At 37.9% G+C, this 20,590-nt stretch overlaps 1 protein-coding gene across 1 annotated transcript in view; it reads left to right on the top strand.

Moving 5' to 3' along the window:
* ITGA1 (integrin subunit alpha 1) overlaps window positions 1-20,590 on the top strand; it is a 164,563-nt gene that overhangs the window by 90,681 nt on the left and 53,292 nt on the right. The window contains exons 7-8 of the mRNA XM_053590825.1: window positions 7,821-7,969; window positions 13,766-13,916. Of these exons, the coding sequence (XP_053446800.1) occupies window positions 7,821-7,969; window positions 13,766-13,916 (300 nt within the window). The remainder of the gene's footprint in view (window positions 1-7,820; window positions 7,970-13,765; window positions 13,917-20,590) is intronic.

Genomic DNA, 20,590 nt, shown 5'->3' with positions numbered 1-20,590 from the left:
CTAAGGTCAGGTGGCTGTATCTGGTTAGCTTTTGCTGATGGCTTTATGCTATATCCTGATGTGGTGCTAAAGCAGAAGGAGAAGCAAGGAAGGGACCAAACCTGAGAGACTGGATCACTTAAGAATAATCCACTCCTGGGCAGCAACCAATTCAGTCTTGCAAGAGTGAGAACTCCGCAGATGAAGGCAGTCATCCCTCCTGACCAGCTGCTCCCCTGTCACACGAGCCAGTAGACATGCTGGTGATTTCTTCTCCTCCTGCCTCTGCAGAGTGCGCTACTCATTTGGCACAAGTTTTTATCCTGCTACTTAATTCTCACACCTATTTGATTCTGCTGCATATACACATATTATCCTTGTAGGAATTTGTTTCATCCTACAGGCGTCATCTCTCAATACCGCATCGAGGACCAAGACTCAACCTGAGTTTTGGTGGGGACAAACCATGTTAGAACCGTGGCTGGACTTAATAGCTACTTTCTTTTCTTTTTTTTTTTTTGTGGTTTTTGGCCGAGGCTGGGTTTGAACCCACCACCTCCAGCTTATGGGACTGGCACCCTATCCCTTTGAGCCACAGGCACCACCCAATAGCTACTTTCAGTACTTCCTTTTCTTTAAGTCCCTTGTCATTGAAGGCATTCTCTAAAGTCTGAATTGTGACTTTGTTTCACCAGAGAATGATCAAACAGGTGCTCTCTGCGGTGATTTCTGAGTTTCCATCCTTCCATGGGTTCTCACATTCACTTTTCTCCTTCTTTTTTCTCATCATCAAAAGCAATGAAGCCACTTGGGTAATCAATTGATTTTAATTCAGCAGATATTTATAAAGCATCTAATTGGTCAAGTACTGGGCTAGGTGTCAAGACAAATAAAAAAATCACTAAAATATGGTCCCCGATCTCAAAAAATTCCAAGTTAATTATTTGAACTTATATTTAAATAACTACAATACATGATAGTGTGTCATAGATATAATGAGGTAAATAAAGAATAGAAAGTCATTGATCTTTGCAAGTCAGTAACTCTTACTAATGGAAAGCCACATTTCCCAAACTATGTCATATAAGGTGCTGAATGTGATCTTCACAAAAAATGCTTCCTTAAATAAGAACAATAAATATGTAATGTATTACATTTTTCAATTAGTAATCCACAACCATGCTTTTATACTAAAGACTCTGAGAATCCTTTCAAAGGAATTTGCTTATGAGTGTGAGCAAATAAATTGGAGACAGAAGTAAGAAGAAGCATTATTCTTTTTCACCATTTAAAATTTGTGGGATTTTCCATATAGAGCAGAGAAAGAAAGAGACGGAGGCAGTCCCGGAGTAAAGATACATATTTAACTTTGATTTATTTATTGTTTTCCAAGATTATTGGACTGTGAAATTCTTTTTAAAATCCTAGTTAGTAACATAAGAAAGGAATGTTAGAATTCTCTGTGAACAATAAAAAGTAAGTGAATATTAGTTTGCAGGCCTAGCTGAAAGAAGGATTGTAAATCTAATATTTAAGTAGAAGGTTCTAATAAATGCCACAAATCTAATGTTCACATAACAAAACCCATAGCCAGTCATGTGCCTGATTTATGCATTTTAGCCCGAATCAGCTCTCTGGCCTCAGATTGTAATTACCCACATATGTCTTTGGCTCTGCTTAATCAAGAAGTTCAAACCACATCTCCCCAGGAGGTAAACACGTCTGTCCCAGTTGTCTCTGAAAAGGAACTGTTCCTTCTACTTACCACAACTCGTCTGCTATAATAAGCATCTGTTGTTACTATGTTCATCCTGTCTCTTACTAATGCCATAGCTACTCTCTTTCCAATCTCCCCTAAAAAATGTCCACATCTAACCCAGATGCTTCTTTTACCTACCATCCTTGTTGACTTTTTTCCATTTGATAAAATGCCTAAAATCTTTCCATTTTCATCACTCACAGTCACCAGCTCTCTACTTAACTTCCACCTTCTGATTTTTGTGCCATTCCAGTGCGTTTAGCTACTTCCAGTCAAATATGATGATTACCTTACTGCTTGTTTTTCTTTCTCTCAATTTCTAGAATGTAAATACTCTTTATCATCCTTGATATATTTTCCAGGCTCAAGATGGCTTGTTTTTTTCCCCTAGTACTTTTGTAATCCGCTGCCTCTTCTTTACCCGACCATCTCATTCTGGAAGCTGGATCTTCCTTTCTCCATGAGGCTGATCAACGTGAGACAGTAAACATGCTTGTGATTTTTCTCTCCTCTTGCTTCTCTCCAAAGTGTATGCATCTCTTGGCTCACTTCTTATCTTGCTATTTAATTCTCACGCTTATTTGATTCTGCTGCATAAATACGTGTTATGCTTGTAGGAATTTGTTTCATCTGCCTTAAATTGCAAGATAAGCTGGGACCGAAACTATTTCTATTAAATTGGATCTCATCAATACTCAGCAACCTTTTCGTGTAATGAAAATTAATAAATGGTATGCTTTCCTGGAAAATACTCACAGCAGAGCAGATCTTATTCTGTCTGGTTCCTAAGAAAACAGCCACCCCAGTATCACCCAGGGACCTCCACTAAATGTCATTTCCCTCAGATTTGAGTTCCCACTGCCCACTCTTCTCATTTCCCACACGTCACTGTATCTCTCTATTTTTGCTTATCATTATCTGCCTGCTATCTCAGTTTTCCATTTGCTTATGTTAAACGTTACAGTCATCTAGTAAGAATGTAGTAGGGTCAGCTCTGAGCAAAGTAAGGGGTAGGAGAATACCAAAAGCCATGACATCATCCGTGCTCTTTACAACTTATGAGATGAGGAGATAAAACACGCACGCAAAACTGTGGGGAAGAATGCGTGCTCTCAGACAAGGTCTGCTTCGGAGTTTTGAGAAGGGGAAGATCAGTGTGGGCTATTGTGGTGACTAGGCATGGGAAGGTGTACAGAGAAAGAGGAACTTGAATTGGCTGTCACAGAATGGGTAGAATGTAGCCCACAGAGAGGGACAAGGAGAAGCATTTGGTAGGAATGAGTTCATGGTGAGAAGTCCTGATGACGAGAGGGCAAGTACAGAAGGTGGGACCAGACTGCTGAGGGACTTGGTGTTGGGAGGCAGAAAAACAGGATTTGAACTTAGGTCCCTACTTAGATTTGAATTAGAATAAGAAATTCCCTTTTAAAGTGTATTTGAAATTCATTGATGTTGGCAATGGGGTTATTGGAGGCTTTTGAGCAAGAAAATGATGTGACAAAGGCAAAATATCAGGACAGTTAATCTGCCAGTCATGCATAGAAGGAGTTGAGGAGAGTGGAAGTGGCAGAAGGGAGATGAGCATCGCCATGGCCCAGGTTCAAGGCAATGACGTCTGGCCTGGGCTAAGGCAGTAAAGAGAGAATGTAGATGGCCACTGCCATAGGGTCCAGTTCCCCAGAGGCCAACCCAGAGAGAGGAGGGGTCACAGGATAGTGGTTTATTATTAATCAATCAGTATAAAATAGTGAGAGGTTTGAGAAAGCAAAACAGAACAGCAACAGAGGACAAGCAAGGATCTGTTCCAGGGGAAATGCGAGGCTCAGCTTGGTCTGGAAGGGGAGCTCGGACTTGAGTCAAGAGTCCAGGCTTTCACTCCCTGCACAAGGCAGTAAAAATAGTCAGCTGAGGAGAATCCCAGGTGGGATTGCTAGAAACAAAGTACACATAACAGATGAGGGAATAGGCAGTTACAAGTTTTCTTACATCTCAATATTTACAAAGAACAAGCTTATAGAAGTAAGACACATGTTGAAGATACATAGATATGTGGTGATAGATATAAAGCATTGATTTCTGACTTATGTTGTTAAATTTTTACTGTTTCTAGTATGGAGATAATTTGTCTAGATAATCCAATAGTTCATAGTGGGTTGCATCAGGTATGTAAACTGTGTTGTAATTGTAAAGTAACGACACACACCTGGCATACAGTGTTTTTGTTTAGTTGGCACGACTTCCAACTCTACTCATGTGAACTCTCCCCAAGTATAAATGAGATACTCTTTTCCCTGAGACGTTAACAGTGTATAGCAACAATTTGATTGAAATCAATAAATGGGAACAAAATACACTAATTAGTAAAAATTAGTAGTCCTATTGGACAGTGCCCAAATGTGCCACCGCCTTTGAGATTCATGATCATAATCAGGCGTCCTCAAACTGCGGCCTGTGGGCCACATGAAGCGGTGTGAATTGTATTTGTTCCCGTTTTGTTTTTTACTTCAAAATAAGATATGTCCATTGTGCATAGGAATTTGTTTATAGTTTGTTTTTTTTTTAAACTATTGTCCGGCCCTCCAACGGTCTGAGAGACAGTGAACTGGCCCTCTGTTTAAAAAGTTTGAGGACGCCTGGTCATAATGTTAAAAAGAAACCAAGCTACAAGTCATGTGACTTTTGGTTAACAACAGAGCACACACAGAGGAAGGCAGTTGCATTTAACCAGAGTTGGAAGTTAGCCAAGTGAGTCAATGGAGGGGAAAAATGGTTAAAGGAATTAAATGCTTGCAAGTAAATGATTATAATTTTTGGGCCATGGAATCTAGGCTAAGTTCCCCAAAACAAAATGGTAATATTAATAAATTATTTGGAGGTTTGATGTGGTCAGGGAATTGATGAAATGAGTTGGTTAATGGTCAGAAATAAGGTTGAGGTGTCGCAAGTCTTCCAGATGACAAGGTCAAGGATATGACCTTGGGACTGATGGCACAGTGAGCTACAGGAAAAGATTACTGAAACTGAGGTGGTCAGAGAAATGAGAGACTAGGATGTTCAATAGATTATCCAAATATACGCTAAAATTTCCAAGAATAATGACAGGAATGGAAGTAAAAATACTTCCAAGTTCTCTAACCTCTTGCTTAATTAAATAAACATAAAGGAAAATAAACACAAAATAAACTCTGTAAGATGTCCTGAATGGGTGCAATTATTATTAACCTTGGAACCTAGAATTAGGCGTAATAATTCTCTAAGTGATGGGACGGTGGCCAAAGAAGGGCTCTAGAAGGTTCCCTGGATGATCAACTCACAATAAGGCAGATTAATAAAAGACAGAGATTATTTACCATGCACATGGGGAGAATCACAGAGTGATTATCCAATACTCATTGGGTAATTTATATAGTGGCATTTTAGAGGAAAAGGGGAGATGAGAAATATAACTGATTCTGTTGGGTAGCAATATGTGTTCCTAGGGAGAGGTAATAGATACTGTGAGAATGAATGGATTGGGGAAAAACAGAATGACTTATAAATAATTCCCTTTGGAAATTAAAATAACATGAGATACAGGTATTGGATTTAAAATGATTTGGGCCAGGTCTGGATCATCGACCATTTATATGCACAAAGACAATATCAAACAATATCAAATATACATGGCTTCCTTTAATAACTGTTCAGTGCCTCCCATGATTACTAACCAAAAACCATAGGGCTATTGGAGAAAAGAATTTTAAATCTATGAAAAAAGTAATAAAAATGCTTATCACGTTTAATTATAAATCAAGGAAATAATGTGAATTGAAGCCATGGGTATGTCTTTTTCCATTTTATTATTTTTGTGTAATTAGTTGATAGTAGCCTACCTTATTCCTGAAGGGACTTCTGGTCATCTTTATCCAAATATCATAGTGCATAGTCTTCACTATGGTAAAGGATATTGGATGATAGACATATTCATATAACAGGCTGACTTACACAATGGCTTAAGCAGACTGCATGTTTATTCAGAGTGTGATGCATACTTTATTTTACACTTGCATGTATTTTCTAGTTGTTTCTTATTTGTCTTATACCCAACTAAGCAACTTTAAGGGAGAAGGCATATGTTTTACATCTTTTCTGAAACATGATCCATGTATATGTTTGTTTTATCATGTACTCTAATGCATCTCAATTAGCCTGCTACCTACTCAAACTCAGTAAGCAACCAAATTCACGGCAGCCGCATTTTAACAGAAGCTAGCAGGGTGAGGTGACTCAACAAGGGAAGATTTTAGGAAGAGGCATTTTTGTTGAGAGAAAGAAGTGTCATTTGAAAGAGCCCTGCGAATACACCTCTTAGACTAGATCTCTTTTTACCCCTTCATTACAGAGAGTGAGTGTTTTAAATTTAGTTTCATTATTTATGGAATGTGATAATAATTTATGTTGCTATAGTTTGAATAAATTAAAGAAAGTTTTAAAAAGTATTAAAAATATAGCGTTCATATTTAAGCATAGTAAATACCTGCTATAAGATGTTAGTCTACTCTAGAAGGTAGCTCAAAGGTGATTTAAAAATATTTTAAATTTGAGCTTCTCTTGTTTCTGAAAATGCCAGAATATGCTTTTGATTTCCAAAAAGACTCTGTTGTGGAAATGTACCTATAAATCATAAAATCAAGCCTGAAGGTTTTTGACAACAGTGACATCAGCAGTGGAGGCTAGAAAGTTGATACTGAGCCTTTGTGCCATTTGGACGTAGAGTTAGACTTGGAAATGGGATTGGCTCTAAAGCCAGCACCAGAGGCAACTTTATCCACAGGCAGGGTGGGCAATTGCCTCGGGAAAAAGGCATCCCTCTCTCAAATTACTTCTCCTCCCCAAGTAACAAAGTGCCTAGAATTTCTGCAATAAAGAGACATTTGGGGGGGAATTCTCAATGTCTCACATTTTGAGATAGGAGGGTTAAACTAAAAATCATCCTCACACACAGTTCTTAATGTAGATTAAGAAATCCCTTGGTTTACACCAACCTTTAAAGGAGGGTGTAGAAAAAGGATTGGAGAAATAGGCATCTCCAGAGACTGGGGAATGGGGAAGAGGCAGTATGTGGAGCAAGGGAAATTGAATATCGGGCACTTTTCCTTCTGTACCTCTGTACTTCATAATGACTCGCTAGTTAATTGCTTGTATTGCCCAATCTGTGGAGAAAAGGGAATGAAAGGAGGAAGGCAGGAGGAGAAAGAAGACAGAGAACAAGAAAGGAAAAGGGGGTGGGAAGGGCTGGACTGGGAGAAATGAAGCTCCCGCGGAGTTGGAGAAGCATGAAGCCAGGGTGCACTCCTGCAAGACACACCCGCTCGCGTTCCTCCAGCCTCTCCCCTCATAGCCCGGCCAGGGCTCCATGGCTGCTTCCATTCTCAGGGTGTCTATACCTCTTTTCCATCTTAGGCTTCTTCATGGACGCAGTTCCCTTTGTGTGTAACCCCTGCCCTCTTAGCACCTACGGTTGGATTCTCAACTTCGGAGAGACCTTCCCTGAGCCCCCATTTTGAATTAAGCGTCTAGTTCATTCTTCCTGATGAGGGCTTATCCTGTATAGCCATTTTTACAGCTTTCAGTTGTACTTGCATTTTGAATGATTGCATGTTTAATCTCTCTCTTCATCTGCTTTAGAAGCTCCTTGAGGGGCGGTGCCTGTGGCTCAAAGGGGTAGGACACTGGCCCCTATGCCAGAGGTAGCGGGTTCAAACCCAGCCCCGGCCAAAAACTGCAAAAAAAGAAAAAAAAAAAGAAGCTCCTTGAAGGCAGAGACCTTATCAGGGTGTTTTATACTCTTCTCCCAAGGCCTACCAGAGTTACTCCATAAATTACAATCTGTTGAATAGATAACCCAATCATTTGAGAGGTTTACTAACAGCTCTTTCATCTATGATGTTCACAGAATGGCTATAATGGTTGCTGTCCGTGGGATGTGTGTACTGAAAGATGTGTAAGCCCATCTGAAACACTAAAATGTCTTCTATCTGATCTACATGTTTCAATAGGCAATTTTGACAGATGCATGACTCACAGTGGCTTGATATTACAGGTTGGAATTGTACAGTATGGAGAAAATGTAACCCATGAGTTCAACCTCAATAAGTATTCATCAACAGATGAGGTACGTGTTGCAGCAAATAAAATAATCCAGAGACGTGGCCGCCAGACCATGACAGCCCTTGGAATAGACACAGCAAGGTATATGGATAAAAAAAAATAAACCAAAGTAAAATACTTCAAAATACCTGCTCATAATTTAGCCTTTTGGGGTGCTGACTGAGTGTTTAATGTGGCAATGTTGAAAGCCATCTTGTTTGTAGTTTAGATATTAACTAACAGTTATCAGATGTTTCTATAATATGTAGTATAGTCTCACCATCCTTCTTGTCTTATTCTTCCTTTTTACAAAGGTTTAATTGAGGGAGAATCACTTAAAAAGTCACTGTAGTTTATTACATCATGTTCTTGGATACTAAGACTTAAAACTAGTTGGTAACTATTCCATTGATTCTTCATTTTCAGTTTCTAGGGATCTCAATCTAAAAGAATTAAAAAAAAAAATTAGCCCACCTCCACTCAAGTTATGTTCATGTGTTTTCGGTTTTTGATTTAAAGTTATTGAAGTATTCACATAGGAATTTTAAGAGGCCAAATAACATGTTTTTTGCAATCATTTTCAGTGCAAAGACTGAAATAAATGGAAAGGATTTTATCAATTGTTTGCTCTCTTTCTCCTTCTTTCCTTCCTCTAAATTCTCAATCCTTCCTTCCTCCCCCCTGCAGTGTCTTTCATGGAGAACACATAACCTCTCTGTGGTTAAATTGTATGTTATGAGAACCAGCAGAACTGTTCTCTCTCACAAATGCAGAACATTTTATTTCCTGTATTTTTCTCTGATTGCGTTCAGTTCATATCCCTTGCTGTTTCTCCCCTTAGTCACCACTAAAACTAGCAAAGGTTTGCACAAAACCTAAACAATGCCAAAATTACAGGAAATCTAATAAGGAATCTGACCGATGTTAAGAATTCTTCTGTGAAATGTCAACTTCTAGACTCTCACCTGATTTTGAAGAGCTAATTATCCATGCTCTCAATTCACCTACCTGCTAAGATCAGTATTTCAAGGATGTTAAAATAGTTAATATATATATTCCAAAACATGGGTTGTATATTCAAAAATTGAAAATTTTGATATGAGAACAATTAATGACAATTAATGACACGATGGGACATGAGGAAGGGGAGAGCAGACAGAGACGGAAGGAGGGTGTGAGGGAAAGGAAAAGAAAAAAAAAGAAAAGAAAATAGTGACTAATTCTCACATAATTGGATTTAATTTTGACCAAAGTACATTACTTAAACATTAATTTTTAATTCAACTTGTTCATATGTTGTTTAGTATATTGCATCCTCATTTATAAGTGAAATATGTTTGTAATTTCCCTTTATAATAATATATTTTTTCCAATTTTAGTATCAGGTGTATCCAGATGAAGTAGAATGATTTTGAAGTATTTCTTCTTTTCCTATGGTCTATAAGATTTGGCAGGATCTGTTTTTTGAAATTATCTTTTATTTGTATTTGTAAATATTAGTTGTCTATTTTTCAGACTTTGGAAAAAAAATAAGAAGTTAACTGATGACTCCATAATGAACCTCAGAGTCAAAGCATTCTATAATAGACATACTCTTCTTTGACAATGTGAATGTTACTTTTTTTGCATTAGTATTATTATTGCTCAATATTTTGTTGCAGCAATCATCTGATTTCTTTTCTGAATGTATTTATCTTCGTTCATTCTTTATGAGGTTTTGTTTCTAGTCCTTATCTTAAACTATTGTTGTTATTAAATTTTAAGCCTTTTTAATTTTGTGAAGGCAAAAAGTGGAAACCAAATAAACACATGTAAAAAGAAAAAAACACATGTAAAAAAATAAAAAAGAAAATTTCATGTGCAACTTTTGACTCATAAATGTTAGAAAAGCACCTGGTTCTAGTTATATGGTACCAAAGAGAAAATAACCATAGACAGATGGGGTAATTTGACATTTACCTTACCCATAGGATTGCCAATTTGCATGCACGGAGAGCACTCACGCTTAGGTGCACCCAATACACTCTCCTCAATAACTAATGAAATGTGACTGCACATTCTAAGTAAATCAAAATGTTGTTTGAAATTTCTGAGCCTGTAGGGAGCTGTGTATCTTCCCAAGGCAACTACTTAAGAATGAATATTCATCTTTGACAACTAACTGGAGAAATATTCTGGCTGCTTTTGCTCTGGCAGAAACACCACTCCAAATACCATGTCCCTATATGGTTTTTGCCCTTAGTGTTTTATAAAAAGTCTAGCTGTAGGACACCAGTTCAGATTTGTGTGTGTGTGTTCCCTTCTCCCTATCTCACATTTTTATTCCTGTCAATAGGCTCATAGGATTTAATCGTAAGGCCTGGAGGTTCCTGACCCAAAGAATTATATATTTTAACTTTCTTAGTATATTTTAATTTTTAGAAGTATTCAAGGAAGTGAATGCTTAATTTCAAGAAAGGACATTGGATACTGGTATTTTTGTTACAAGGACAATTTGTTAAAGAATATATTTAAAACAAAAAATGTGAACTTGAGAGTTCTTCCTTTACATAAAACCGGCCCTGGTTTCCAAGCAGCCAGGTTTTCTTTACGAAAAGTCTTTTAGTCATCTCCTCCAGCTGATGTTCATTCAGTTCAATTATGACCTTGATCTTTAAGTATGTGGAGAAGTTTTAATGATTCTCTAAAGAATTTGAGTTGCAAAAATGATTAAAGCTCATGTGATAGCCATGTCCAAATTGCTTTTAAAGATTAGCCTTTAACATCAGTTTTCTCCTTTGTTTGTGAATGTAAAAAAGTTAGAAATATTTGTATAGTATGTTAAACAAAAGTTATTCATGGCACTTATTGAAGATGATAAGGAAAACTTCATTCAAGAAAAACCACTGCAATGGGGAGGTAGGAGACAAGAGAGATCGGGCTCATCTTCAAATATAACCACAAATGGGAATTTCTAGCCAAGGAGAAGGCTGATGGTACATCAGGGTAGGGGGTGGAAAATTACTAAGAGGAAACCTGGAAGAAGGGGGATTCTTTCTGAAGGCAGATCAACAGTAGGAAAAAATCAGTGTGTTTTTTTCTTTCTACACTCTCTGTATTTCACTTCTGATACCTGCTGCATGGGCATTTTCCCACACCATCCAGCTATCTGGCATAATCTAGGTGTCATACAATTTAATTCTGAAACTGACCAGAGTTAATGCAGACTTCCACAGGCATCACAAGACTGTCCACTCCACTTTAGACGTCAGTTGCAATCAGTAGTTTTTCAGGGTACCCATAACTTCTGTCTAACTTGGCTATAAATCAGGAAAGGTTCCTAGGACCTTCTTCTTGAGTTTGAGTATTTGCTAGAGTGGCTCACAGAACTCAGGAAAGCAATTTACTTACTTGTATTCATATATTATACTTGTAAAAGGATATATCTCAGGAATAGCAAGAGATTCGTTGAAAAAGGTAGAAGAGAAGGGGATCACAGCTTCCCTGCCCTCCTGGGGCACACCCCTCCATGTATTCATCAACATGGAAGCTCTGTGAACCCCATGGTTCAGGAATTTGCAGGCATGATGGATGACTAACTCAATGTCTCATTCTTCTGTCCTTCCTGGAGAATGAGGCTTTTAATAATGGCTTCATCTTCCTGGTGACCAGCCCTCATTAGGAGCCCAGTAAGAGTCACCTTAATAGAACAAAAGACACTCCTATCACCCAGGAAATTCCAACAGATTAGGAGCTCTATGTCAGGAACCCAGGTTAAAGACCAAATATTAGAACAAAAGATGTACCTAGTATCCCTATCACTCAGGAAATTACACGTGTTTTAGGAACTCTGTGCCAGAAACTAGGGTAGAGAAAAAACAAGTATTTCTTTTTTTTTTTTTTTATTGTTGGGGATTCATTGAGGGTACAATAAGCCAGTTACACTGATTGCAATTGTTAGGTAAAGTCCCTCTTGCAATCATGTCTTGCCCCCATAAAGTGTGACAAAAACTGTCAACAAATTAAATTTAACAAAGTTTATTTCAGCAGAAAATGATTTATGAACCAGGCAGCATTGAGAACCTGAAGAGGTTCAGGGAGCAGTGTGAGCAGCAGAATTTTATAGGCTGAAAGCAGAAAGAAGGTAAAAAAATTACTTGATTGACTACAGCTAGGCATTTGCCGAGTTTGAGTATGATCTGGTAGTTAGAGGTTAGTTGGAAGTTTCCGATTGATAAATTCTCTAGTCAGAGGCTAGTTGGTGGCTTCTGATTAGTAAAGTTTTGTTCCACTGTTTACATTGAATTGGGTTTGGGTTTGGTTACGTAGGAAGCTAAAGCACCAGGGCTGTGTTGGCCTAATGGCTCATCAATTAAACATTTTAACATATTGTATCACAATATTGTAGGCCAGGATGGTAAGATTTGCAGTGTGGAGAATGAGGAATTTGATCAGACAACAAAGTTGGGGGATTTTCACAAAACTGACTCAGCAGGATTCTAAAACTGAACTGACCGGGTCAAGGTCAGAGCCCAACATCCGAGCGTCATCTAGAGGAGACCTTAGAGACACCTGACTCAGCATTGATCAAGGAGAGAGTTTTCATCAAGTACAGAGAACAGAAAGACACAGTTCCTTGTTTTTATTTTTTAATAAAATTGTTCTTTCTTTCAAAAAATGTAAGAAAAATAGGCAGTATAAAACATAGTATAAGAAGTAATAGCTGTCAACACCTTGTCATATTTGAATCTTTTTAAAGGAAAAATAATCACTTATAAAATCCCTTTGTCCGCATCACCAGTATCCTCTTCCCCTGCTCAAAGACACCTACTATTGTTCACTGATTGTGTACCTATGGTACAACTCATGTGTATTGTGCCAACTGTTTGAAATGTTAGTTGAAGAGAGGTTTTGCTTTATTTGTTCATACATACATATCACCCCCCCATTATTTCCTGTTACTCAAATCATTTTCCTCTCTGGAGTCTCGGAAGAGATGAGTACCTTTTACTAGTACTAAAATAATGAAAGGATTTCCTATAACATTTCAAAAATTTTGGTATAAAGTGCAGCGATTATTGCATTGAATGGTTCCTTTGGACATTTCATTTTGGTCATAGTAAAACAGTGGCAGTTTGGGACACGCCAAGGAAATTTGCCAATAGAAATTTGTCTGTATCTCCTATCTACTATCTCTTTACATAAATGCTTGTTAAATTAAATTGAAGTTTCTTTCTTTGCATTTAAGCTATATAGTATTTTCCTTTCTCTCCATGCAACATCCTCCCCCTCAGCATTCTCTGTCCTAACACCTAGCTCAGACAAAATCTTCTGTAACTCCCCCTACACCTCTATGCCCCCTAAAATTGTGCCTGAGCCAATGAAGTAGACCATCTGCTGTCTTTTATTCCCATGTCTGATTTTCCCCCATGCTTAGGTTACTCAAACACTCGGTCTCACAAAGACTCTGTTCTCTCTCCTCTCCCCTTCTCGTGCCAGAGTAGGTGTAGGGGAAGTGAGGTCTCAAGCCAAAGTTTCTGCCAGAAGCAGAAGGAAAGAAGCCTGTCAAGTGAGAAAAGGGGAATAGCAGCTGGGAGAGTGTTTATAGATCTCACATTCTCTGAACCTGATGTATGTCTCAGTCATACCCTTCTTTTGAAGTTTCGAAAGAATAAAATATTGCTGCCTTTAGATATGGAGTGTGTGGTAATTAGCAAAGCAGTCACCTCTTCATCACCTGGACCCAATCTAAACCCATTACAAATAAGGGTCATCATGCCTCCCAGCTTGAGCACTGGGCATTGATGTTAATTTTGGAGGGAAGCAGCAGGATACCTTGAGTTGTCATTGGTTTAGTTTGGTTTCTCACTCTGCCTGACCTTACAGTAGTGTTGGATCAGCCTCTCTTTTGTCCTTCAGAAAGGAGGCATTCACTGAAGCCCGGGGTGCCCGAAGGGGAGTTAAAAAAGTCATGGTTATTGTGACTGATGGAGAGTCTCATGACAACCATCGACTGAACAAGGTCATCCAAGACTGTGAAGATGAGAACATTCAACGGTTTTCCATAGCTGTAAGTACCTTGCTAGAGATGGCCTTCAAACTCTAGTGTGGAGAGAAGAGCTGTGTGCATATAGAGCCAATTTTATGAAAGTTACACAAACAAGGTTGGAAAGAGACGTTTCTCCATTTGAAAGGAAGCCCTGTGAGGATGGGCTTGGGTCTTGCTCCTTCTGTGTGACCATTACCCAAAACGCTGCCAGGCCAAACAGGCACTCAATAATCACTTAAAGGCAAAAAAGGAAGACAATAAGGAAAGATGAAAGGAAGAAGAAGGAAGAAAAACCAGGAGGGAGTGAGAAAAAGAGAGGGACAGAAATAGAGGGGGGAAGGAGGAGGAAAGGAGGGAAAGAGGGTGAGAAGGAGGACAAATGATAGAAAGGAGGGAGAAAAGAAATAAGGTTAGGAAGAGGGAGGGCTAGAGGGAAGGGAAGACGGGGAAAGAAGAAAGCAAAGAAGGAAGGAAGGAAAGAAGGCAGGAGGGAGGGAGGAAAAGAGAAAAGGAACCTGAAAATATGCTCGGGAATAAACTCATTGCCTGCTAATTAATAATAATTCTTCCTGAAATTTGGGAGTCTGGAATCAGGACATGATTCATAATAGTCATAATAGATAATGTGAAGTCATCAAGGATATGCCCCTCCCACAACTCTGGGACAGTCCACCTTGCGATGGATGACATTCAAGGTTATGTTGTTTCCCAGAGTGGGAAGTAGAAGGGTGAGGGTGGGCATGGGCCGAAGACACTGTTATTTCAGAGCCAGAAAGATCTTTATTCAGGCTCTGACTAGCAGACAAGTTAGTAAATACACTGAGCTTCAACTTTTTTATATGAAAAATGGGGTAATGTTATTTCTCTCTCTCTCTCAAAGAATCAGTAAGATAATGACTGCGAATGTCTAGCATAGTGGCAAGCTAGGCACGCAATAAACATTATTTTTCTTAAACATTCTTAATTCAAGGAGTTTGCAATCATGTAATAATAAAATCATTGGTTTTTGGAGCTAAAAGAGATCTTAGAAGTAAATTGTGCTGTGCCCTGACTCATCAAGAAACTTACTGCTACCCCCCCACAGACTATAACTCAACAAATTTGTCCAAACTTCCTTTCTCGCCCTTTCACTCTTGTCTCCATAGTATGTGACTCAGCTTAGGAAAAGCAGACCCTTCTAACTCCTGAATTAATTGATTTTTTAAAAACATTAGTCAGAGGAAAAAAATTTCAGAACTCTAAGTGATCAGCCTAAATTATTTTTCAACAAAATCCCTTTCGTAATAATCATATTTATATTTTTATACAATATCATATAAACAATATCAGTGAGATTTTATTCTTTCCTTTCAAAAGTATGAACATTGTAGGAAGGGAAGAAAAATGGAGATTCATCCATAGATAAAAGTCCTAGAATATGATTGATTCACTGCTTCCCAGGGCAAGGTGTTCCTCACTGCATAACCAGGATGATCTGGTTATTATATAAACAGCAGCAACTTCTGACTGCAACGTTTTCTTATAATTTGGAGTATAAGATGTTTTTAAAAAGTTGCAGTATCTCATTATTTCTCTCATTTCCCTTATTCACTTCAATATGTTATCTTTTGCCAGTTATTAAATATATTATTCCCCCGTTACTTCAGTATAATCACTGTGATGTCTTCAATGGTTGAAAATAATTCACACGGCCCAGTCTTCACTCAAAGACACTGTCCAAATGCCAGTGACGATCAGAGTCTACAGTTAGTCCCTTCAGTATTGCAAAGCCAGCAGCTGCCCAATTTGTCCCAAATAGCTGGATATTAAAGTGCTGTCATTTGCTCTGCCTCCTCCCAGAGGATATAGTCTGGCATTCCAAGTATCATGATGCCGGCTGCGAGCAGTGTTAGCCATCGTATGCATTAGTAGAGTTAGGGAAACTTCACTAGAAAGAAAACATCAGTGAATGACCTTTGAATTTTAAATGCATTATGTGCATTGCATCTGGCTACATAGTCAGTATTTCATACACTTGAGTCATCCTTTATCGGGTTCCTACGTGATGATTCAGACTTTGTTTCTCCTCTAGTCAAAAAGAGGTTTCATAAGTCCACTGATATTCATGGAGAACCATATAATCATAAGTTCCTTTCTATTTTAATCAATGAATTCTTATCAAACTGATTTTGGGGAATGGTATAAATGAACACTTATGGGAAATTTTCACTTACCAAGGGTGTTTGGGATTACTTTTAACTCATATTTTTCCCTAGTGAATCAGGTATTATTATTTTTTTTTTGTAGCATACTAGAAAATAAGATAGTTCTTTTACTTCCTCTACTTTGTATATTAACACAGAAATGTTTTAGGCATTTCTTGAGGCTCACTCATGCGGCATGTAATCAAATTTAACTGGAGGTCCGGCCCCGTTACTTCCTGGATTGTTCCTTCTGCTCTCTCCTTTTACTCACCATCAGTCCTGAACACCACGGAGATGTGTTTGGCAGAAAGACAGCTGCCCCCAAAGGATGGACTATTGATCGTATGAGCACCCTGCAATAAAACCACTACCATTTCCTATTAAGCGTTCAGATTTGGGGAGAGTCCTGAGCGCGTTTTGAGTTCTCCATTTCTGGCTCTCTGTATCTGTCACTTGAGGGTACCAGATATTACTATCAGGGGCCCATTTTATGTACAGGATCTAATCTTAGATAATAATGGCTGTGAAGTGTGAATCACCTACAGCATTCTGATGAAAATAGGAGATGGTAGAAAAAAATCTTAAAATGTCAATGTTTTTTCACATGAAAGGAACTATTCTACATGTATTAAATGATCTTCACACTTTACATTTGACAGTCCTACCTCAAGGAATGTCTAATCCAGATAAATATAAAGCACAATCCAAAATTCTTGGGCTTGACATACTTGTGTTAAATGAAACAAGAATAATTTTGAAGTTTTTTTTAATTTCTTCTCATTCATAGAAAATAATGTTTTTATAAGCTACCAGGACATCGGATAAAGAATCAAAATATGTTTTTTTTTATTTTCATTTTTATTCTGTGGCAAAAAATAATCCAAAACTATAGGTGAGTCACAGTAACTCATGAGATTTCTTTTCTCTTATATTTATTCCAAGTAAATATTCCCATAGAGGTTAAATAGCTCTTATGTGAAATGCTTGGGACCAGAGATGTTTTAGATAGATTTTTTTATTGGTTTTTTTAACTTTTTCAGAGTTTGGAATATTTGCTTATATATTTAGAAGGCCTAGGTCTAAACACAAAATTCATTTATGTTTCATACATACCTTACACATCTACCCTGAAGGTAATTTTATATAATATTTTTAATAATTTTGCACATAGTAGTGCCAGCTACTCGGGAGGCTGAGGCAGGAGAATCACTGTGAGCTGCCACGCCATGGCACTCTACCAAGGGCAACAAAGTGAGACTCTGTCTCAATTAAAAAATAAATAAATGAATAAAATAAAAAATAATAATTTTCCACATAAAACAAAGTTTTTCAAGTGCTTACATGTGTGATTTTCTACTTGTGGCATCACATTAGTGCTCAAAATGTTTTGGATTTTGTAACATTTCAGATCTTGGATTTTTGGATTAGGGATGCTCCACCTGTATTGTATTTATACATTTATTTTTAATCTTTAAGTATGTCACATGGGCATATTTTTATTGAATTTTAACTGTTTGTCTTTACCCTGTCTCATACACAGGACTAATGAATAGCTGATAATATTCACATCACAGCTAAGACCCTCAGTCATGCATTGTCCAAAAGTGGTTATTTTTTTATGTGTATATCCAACTTCTTAATTTTATATATGAAATGAAATGAATGTGTGGCTCTGATAGGGAATATAGAATATTCTAAATAGGATTTAAGGAAAAAAGATGGTGATATTTCAGTCAAGGATCTCATAGAATCTATAGAATAAATCAAGTCAATCAATGGAGTCTTTCCTTCTTCACATGATGTAGAATTTGTATGAATCTAAAAGAAACCTATCGGTAGCAAAATTACTGACAAAGGAAATCCAACGGTTTGTCTGCTGTCATACTATAATAATGGATGTCGAGTTTCCTCTGGAGCACGGAGGCTCTCTCCTGCCCTTTCCATCCTTGTTCTGGATCATATATATCCCAGATATGATGAGATACCCAATTTTGTGAGAAGAACATCCCAATAATTGTATTTAAATGAGGCAGGATTTGTTCAATGTATAAGGACAATGCCCTGGGGTTTCCCTTCCCTACCTGAGCAATGTTTTACTATCTTTCCCTTAATTGCTTCCCTGTCAGTTAGCTAAAATGGGAAAGAGCACCCATGGTCGTTGTTCAAATATTAACAGCTTCTGATGTTTGACACTTGCTTTTCAGCAAAGCAGACAGAACATGACATTTTGTTTCTGGTGCAATTTGCAAGCTCTTGGTATAGGTAGCCCTTTTTACCTAAAGTCTGCACATCCTAGCAGAGAATAAGTTCAAAAATCAGAAAGCTACTCAAATGATCTGTCAATTACCTTATAGCCAGCTCCAGTTTTCTTTAGAAACTCTGTGCTTCTTCCAAGCAGCTCAGAGTGCTTCACCAGCATAGTGTATTACCTCTCATAACTCCCTTTAGCAGGTGAGGGAGCTAAGAAAGAGGTGCCTAGAAGCAGGTGGGTGCCCTGAAGTCCTCGGATACTGAGAGGCATAGTAGTACCATGTGTATTTCCTCTGGGTTAGTCCCTAATATTCCCTGGAGAAAGGGCGAGGGTGTTACTCAATCAAGGGGAAAGAACTGGGAATAAGTCCGCCACCACCTTCTCTGTAGTAACAAGAATTCAAAAAATGGCTGCACCGCTTGTCAGACTAGATGGCACATGCCTTAGGTTCTCACATTAACATTTGGTGTGCATTATGATAATTCGGTCAATACCCTCTAAACCATTACCAGTTTATGATACAAATAAATACGTCTGTTGTACATCATCAACAGCAACAGTTTAAATGGTAATTTTAGTTCTTCCTTAACTTTCTATAACTGAAAATCTGTATCTGTATTTTTAATATCAGTTTTTTAAACTACCATACTGAATCAAACTTTAAAAAAAGTGCATGTAGATATGCAGAGAAGAAAATCTATGCAGGCGCTGGGAGTGGTGGGCTTAGAGGAGAGGGCAGGGGCTTTGCATCTATTATCCTCCCCGTCCACAATGCAGAACTGTGATCCGCAGGGTACTGGAAGTCCCCTCTGTAATAGCTCTGTGAAGCCTCTATGAGGTGTTTCTAATGATGCCAAACAAGGCTGTTATTACAAAACAGAAAGGGATACGAGAAAATTACAGCATTTTTGTGGTCATTGGAAGCCAGCATTCTCCTTCTCCTTAGAGGAGTTGGGTATTCTAAAAAAAATCAATAATAGGACAAAGCATAGTTATTCCTTTGCTGTTTAGATTCTAGAATCACAGCCTTGAATTAATCGTGATCCTTGGTACATGTCACATTCTAATCACTTGTCAAAACAATACTCTATTTATTTGTTTCTGCATTTATGACCATATCTGCTTATTTATACTAATAAATATGCATATACCTACCACCCCAAATGGAAGCTAGCTCTCTTCTTTGACAACTACATCTGACCACATTCACCACCTGCATAGCTATCATCACAAATTCTGTATCCATCAACGCTTATTCTGCTTTTTAAAATAATCTTTTGTCATCCGTATATATCTGAAAAAAAATAATCTTTTTTCCTTTTTTTTTCTTTTTGAGACAGATTCTCATTTATTGCCCTGGGTAGAGTGCTGTGGCATCACAGCTCACAGCAACTTCAAATTCTTGGGCTTAAGCGATTCTCTTGCCTCAGCCTTCCAAGTAGCTGAAAAAACGAAATTTTAATAGTATTTCATTGTTTTCAACTTTATAAAAAGGATGTCATGCTGTATGTAATATTTTGGAACTGTTTAAACTGATTGCTCTATTTCTCAGATTCATCCATATTGTTGTGGGTCCACAGAGTTCATTCAGTTTTTTACAAATTGAAATAACATTCACAATTCAGTGAAATGCAAAATTTCAGTGTGAAAAGTATGCACAAAGTGAATAATTCGATGAATTTAAAAAATTTTGTACACCCAGGTGACTAACACCTCACTCAAAATATAGATCAATTCCCTCTCCTCCAGAGAGTTCCCTTGTGCTTTCTTTCCTTTTTTAAAATTTATTTTAGTTTTCATGGATATATCATGGTTGTACACATTCACAGGATATGTGTGATATTTTGATGCAATCATAGAATGTGTCATGATCAAATCTGGGTACATGGATTATCCATCATTCCAAACATTTATCATTTCTTTGTGTTGGGAACATTCCCAATCTTCTTTTTTCTAACTACTTCAAAATATACAATAAATTATTGTTAATGTAGTTTACCTATTGTGCTACCAAACACTAGATACTATTCGTTCTGCCTTCCTATATTTTTGTAAGCATTAACCAACCCCTCTGAGTCTCCTGCTCCTTAGTACCATTTCCAGCCTCTAGTAATTTCCATTCTATTCACTATCTCCATGAGATCCTGTCAGGGCCCAGGACTGGCCGGCTTAACTAGGTTCCGGACGTAGACCGCTAAGTTCCCTTGCTCAGGTCTGTTAGGTGCCTGAGGGCTATCTACTTTAGCTGGAGAGAGAGAGTG

This window comes from Nycticebus coucang, chromosome 1 (assembly GCF_027406575.1).
Source record: "Nycticebus coucang isolate mNycCou1 chromosome 1, mNycCou1.pri, whole genome shotgun sequence".
NCBI lineage: Eukaryota > Metazoa > Chordata > Mammalia > Primates > Lorisidae > Nycticebus > Nycticebus coucang.
The sequence above is the reverse complement of the archived record's forward strand: the minus strand, read 5'-3'. Positions and strand labels throughout refer to the sequence as shown.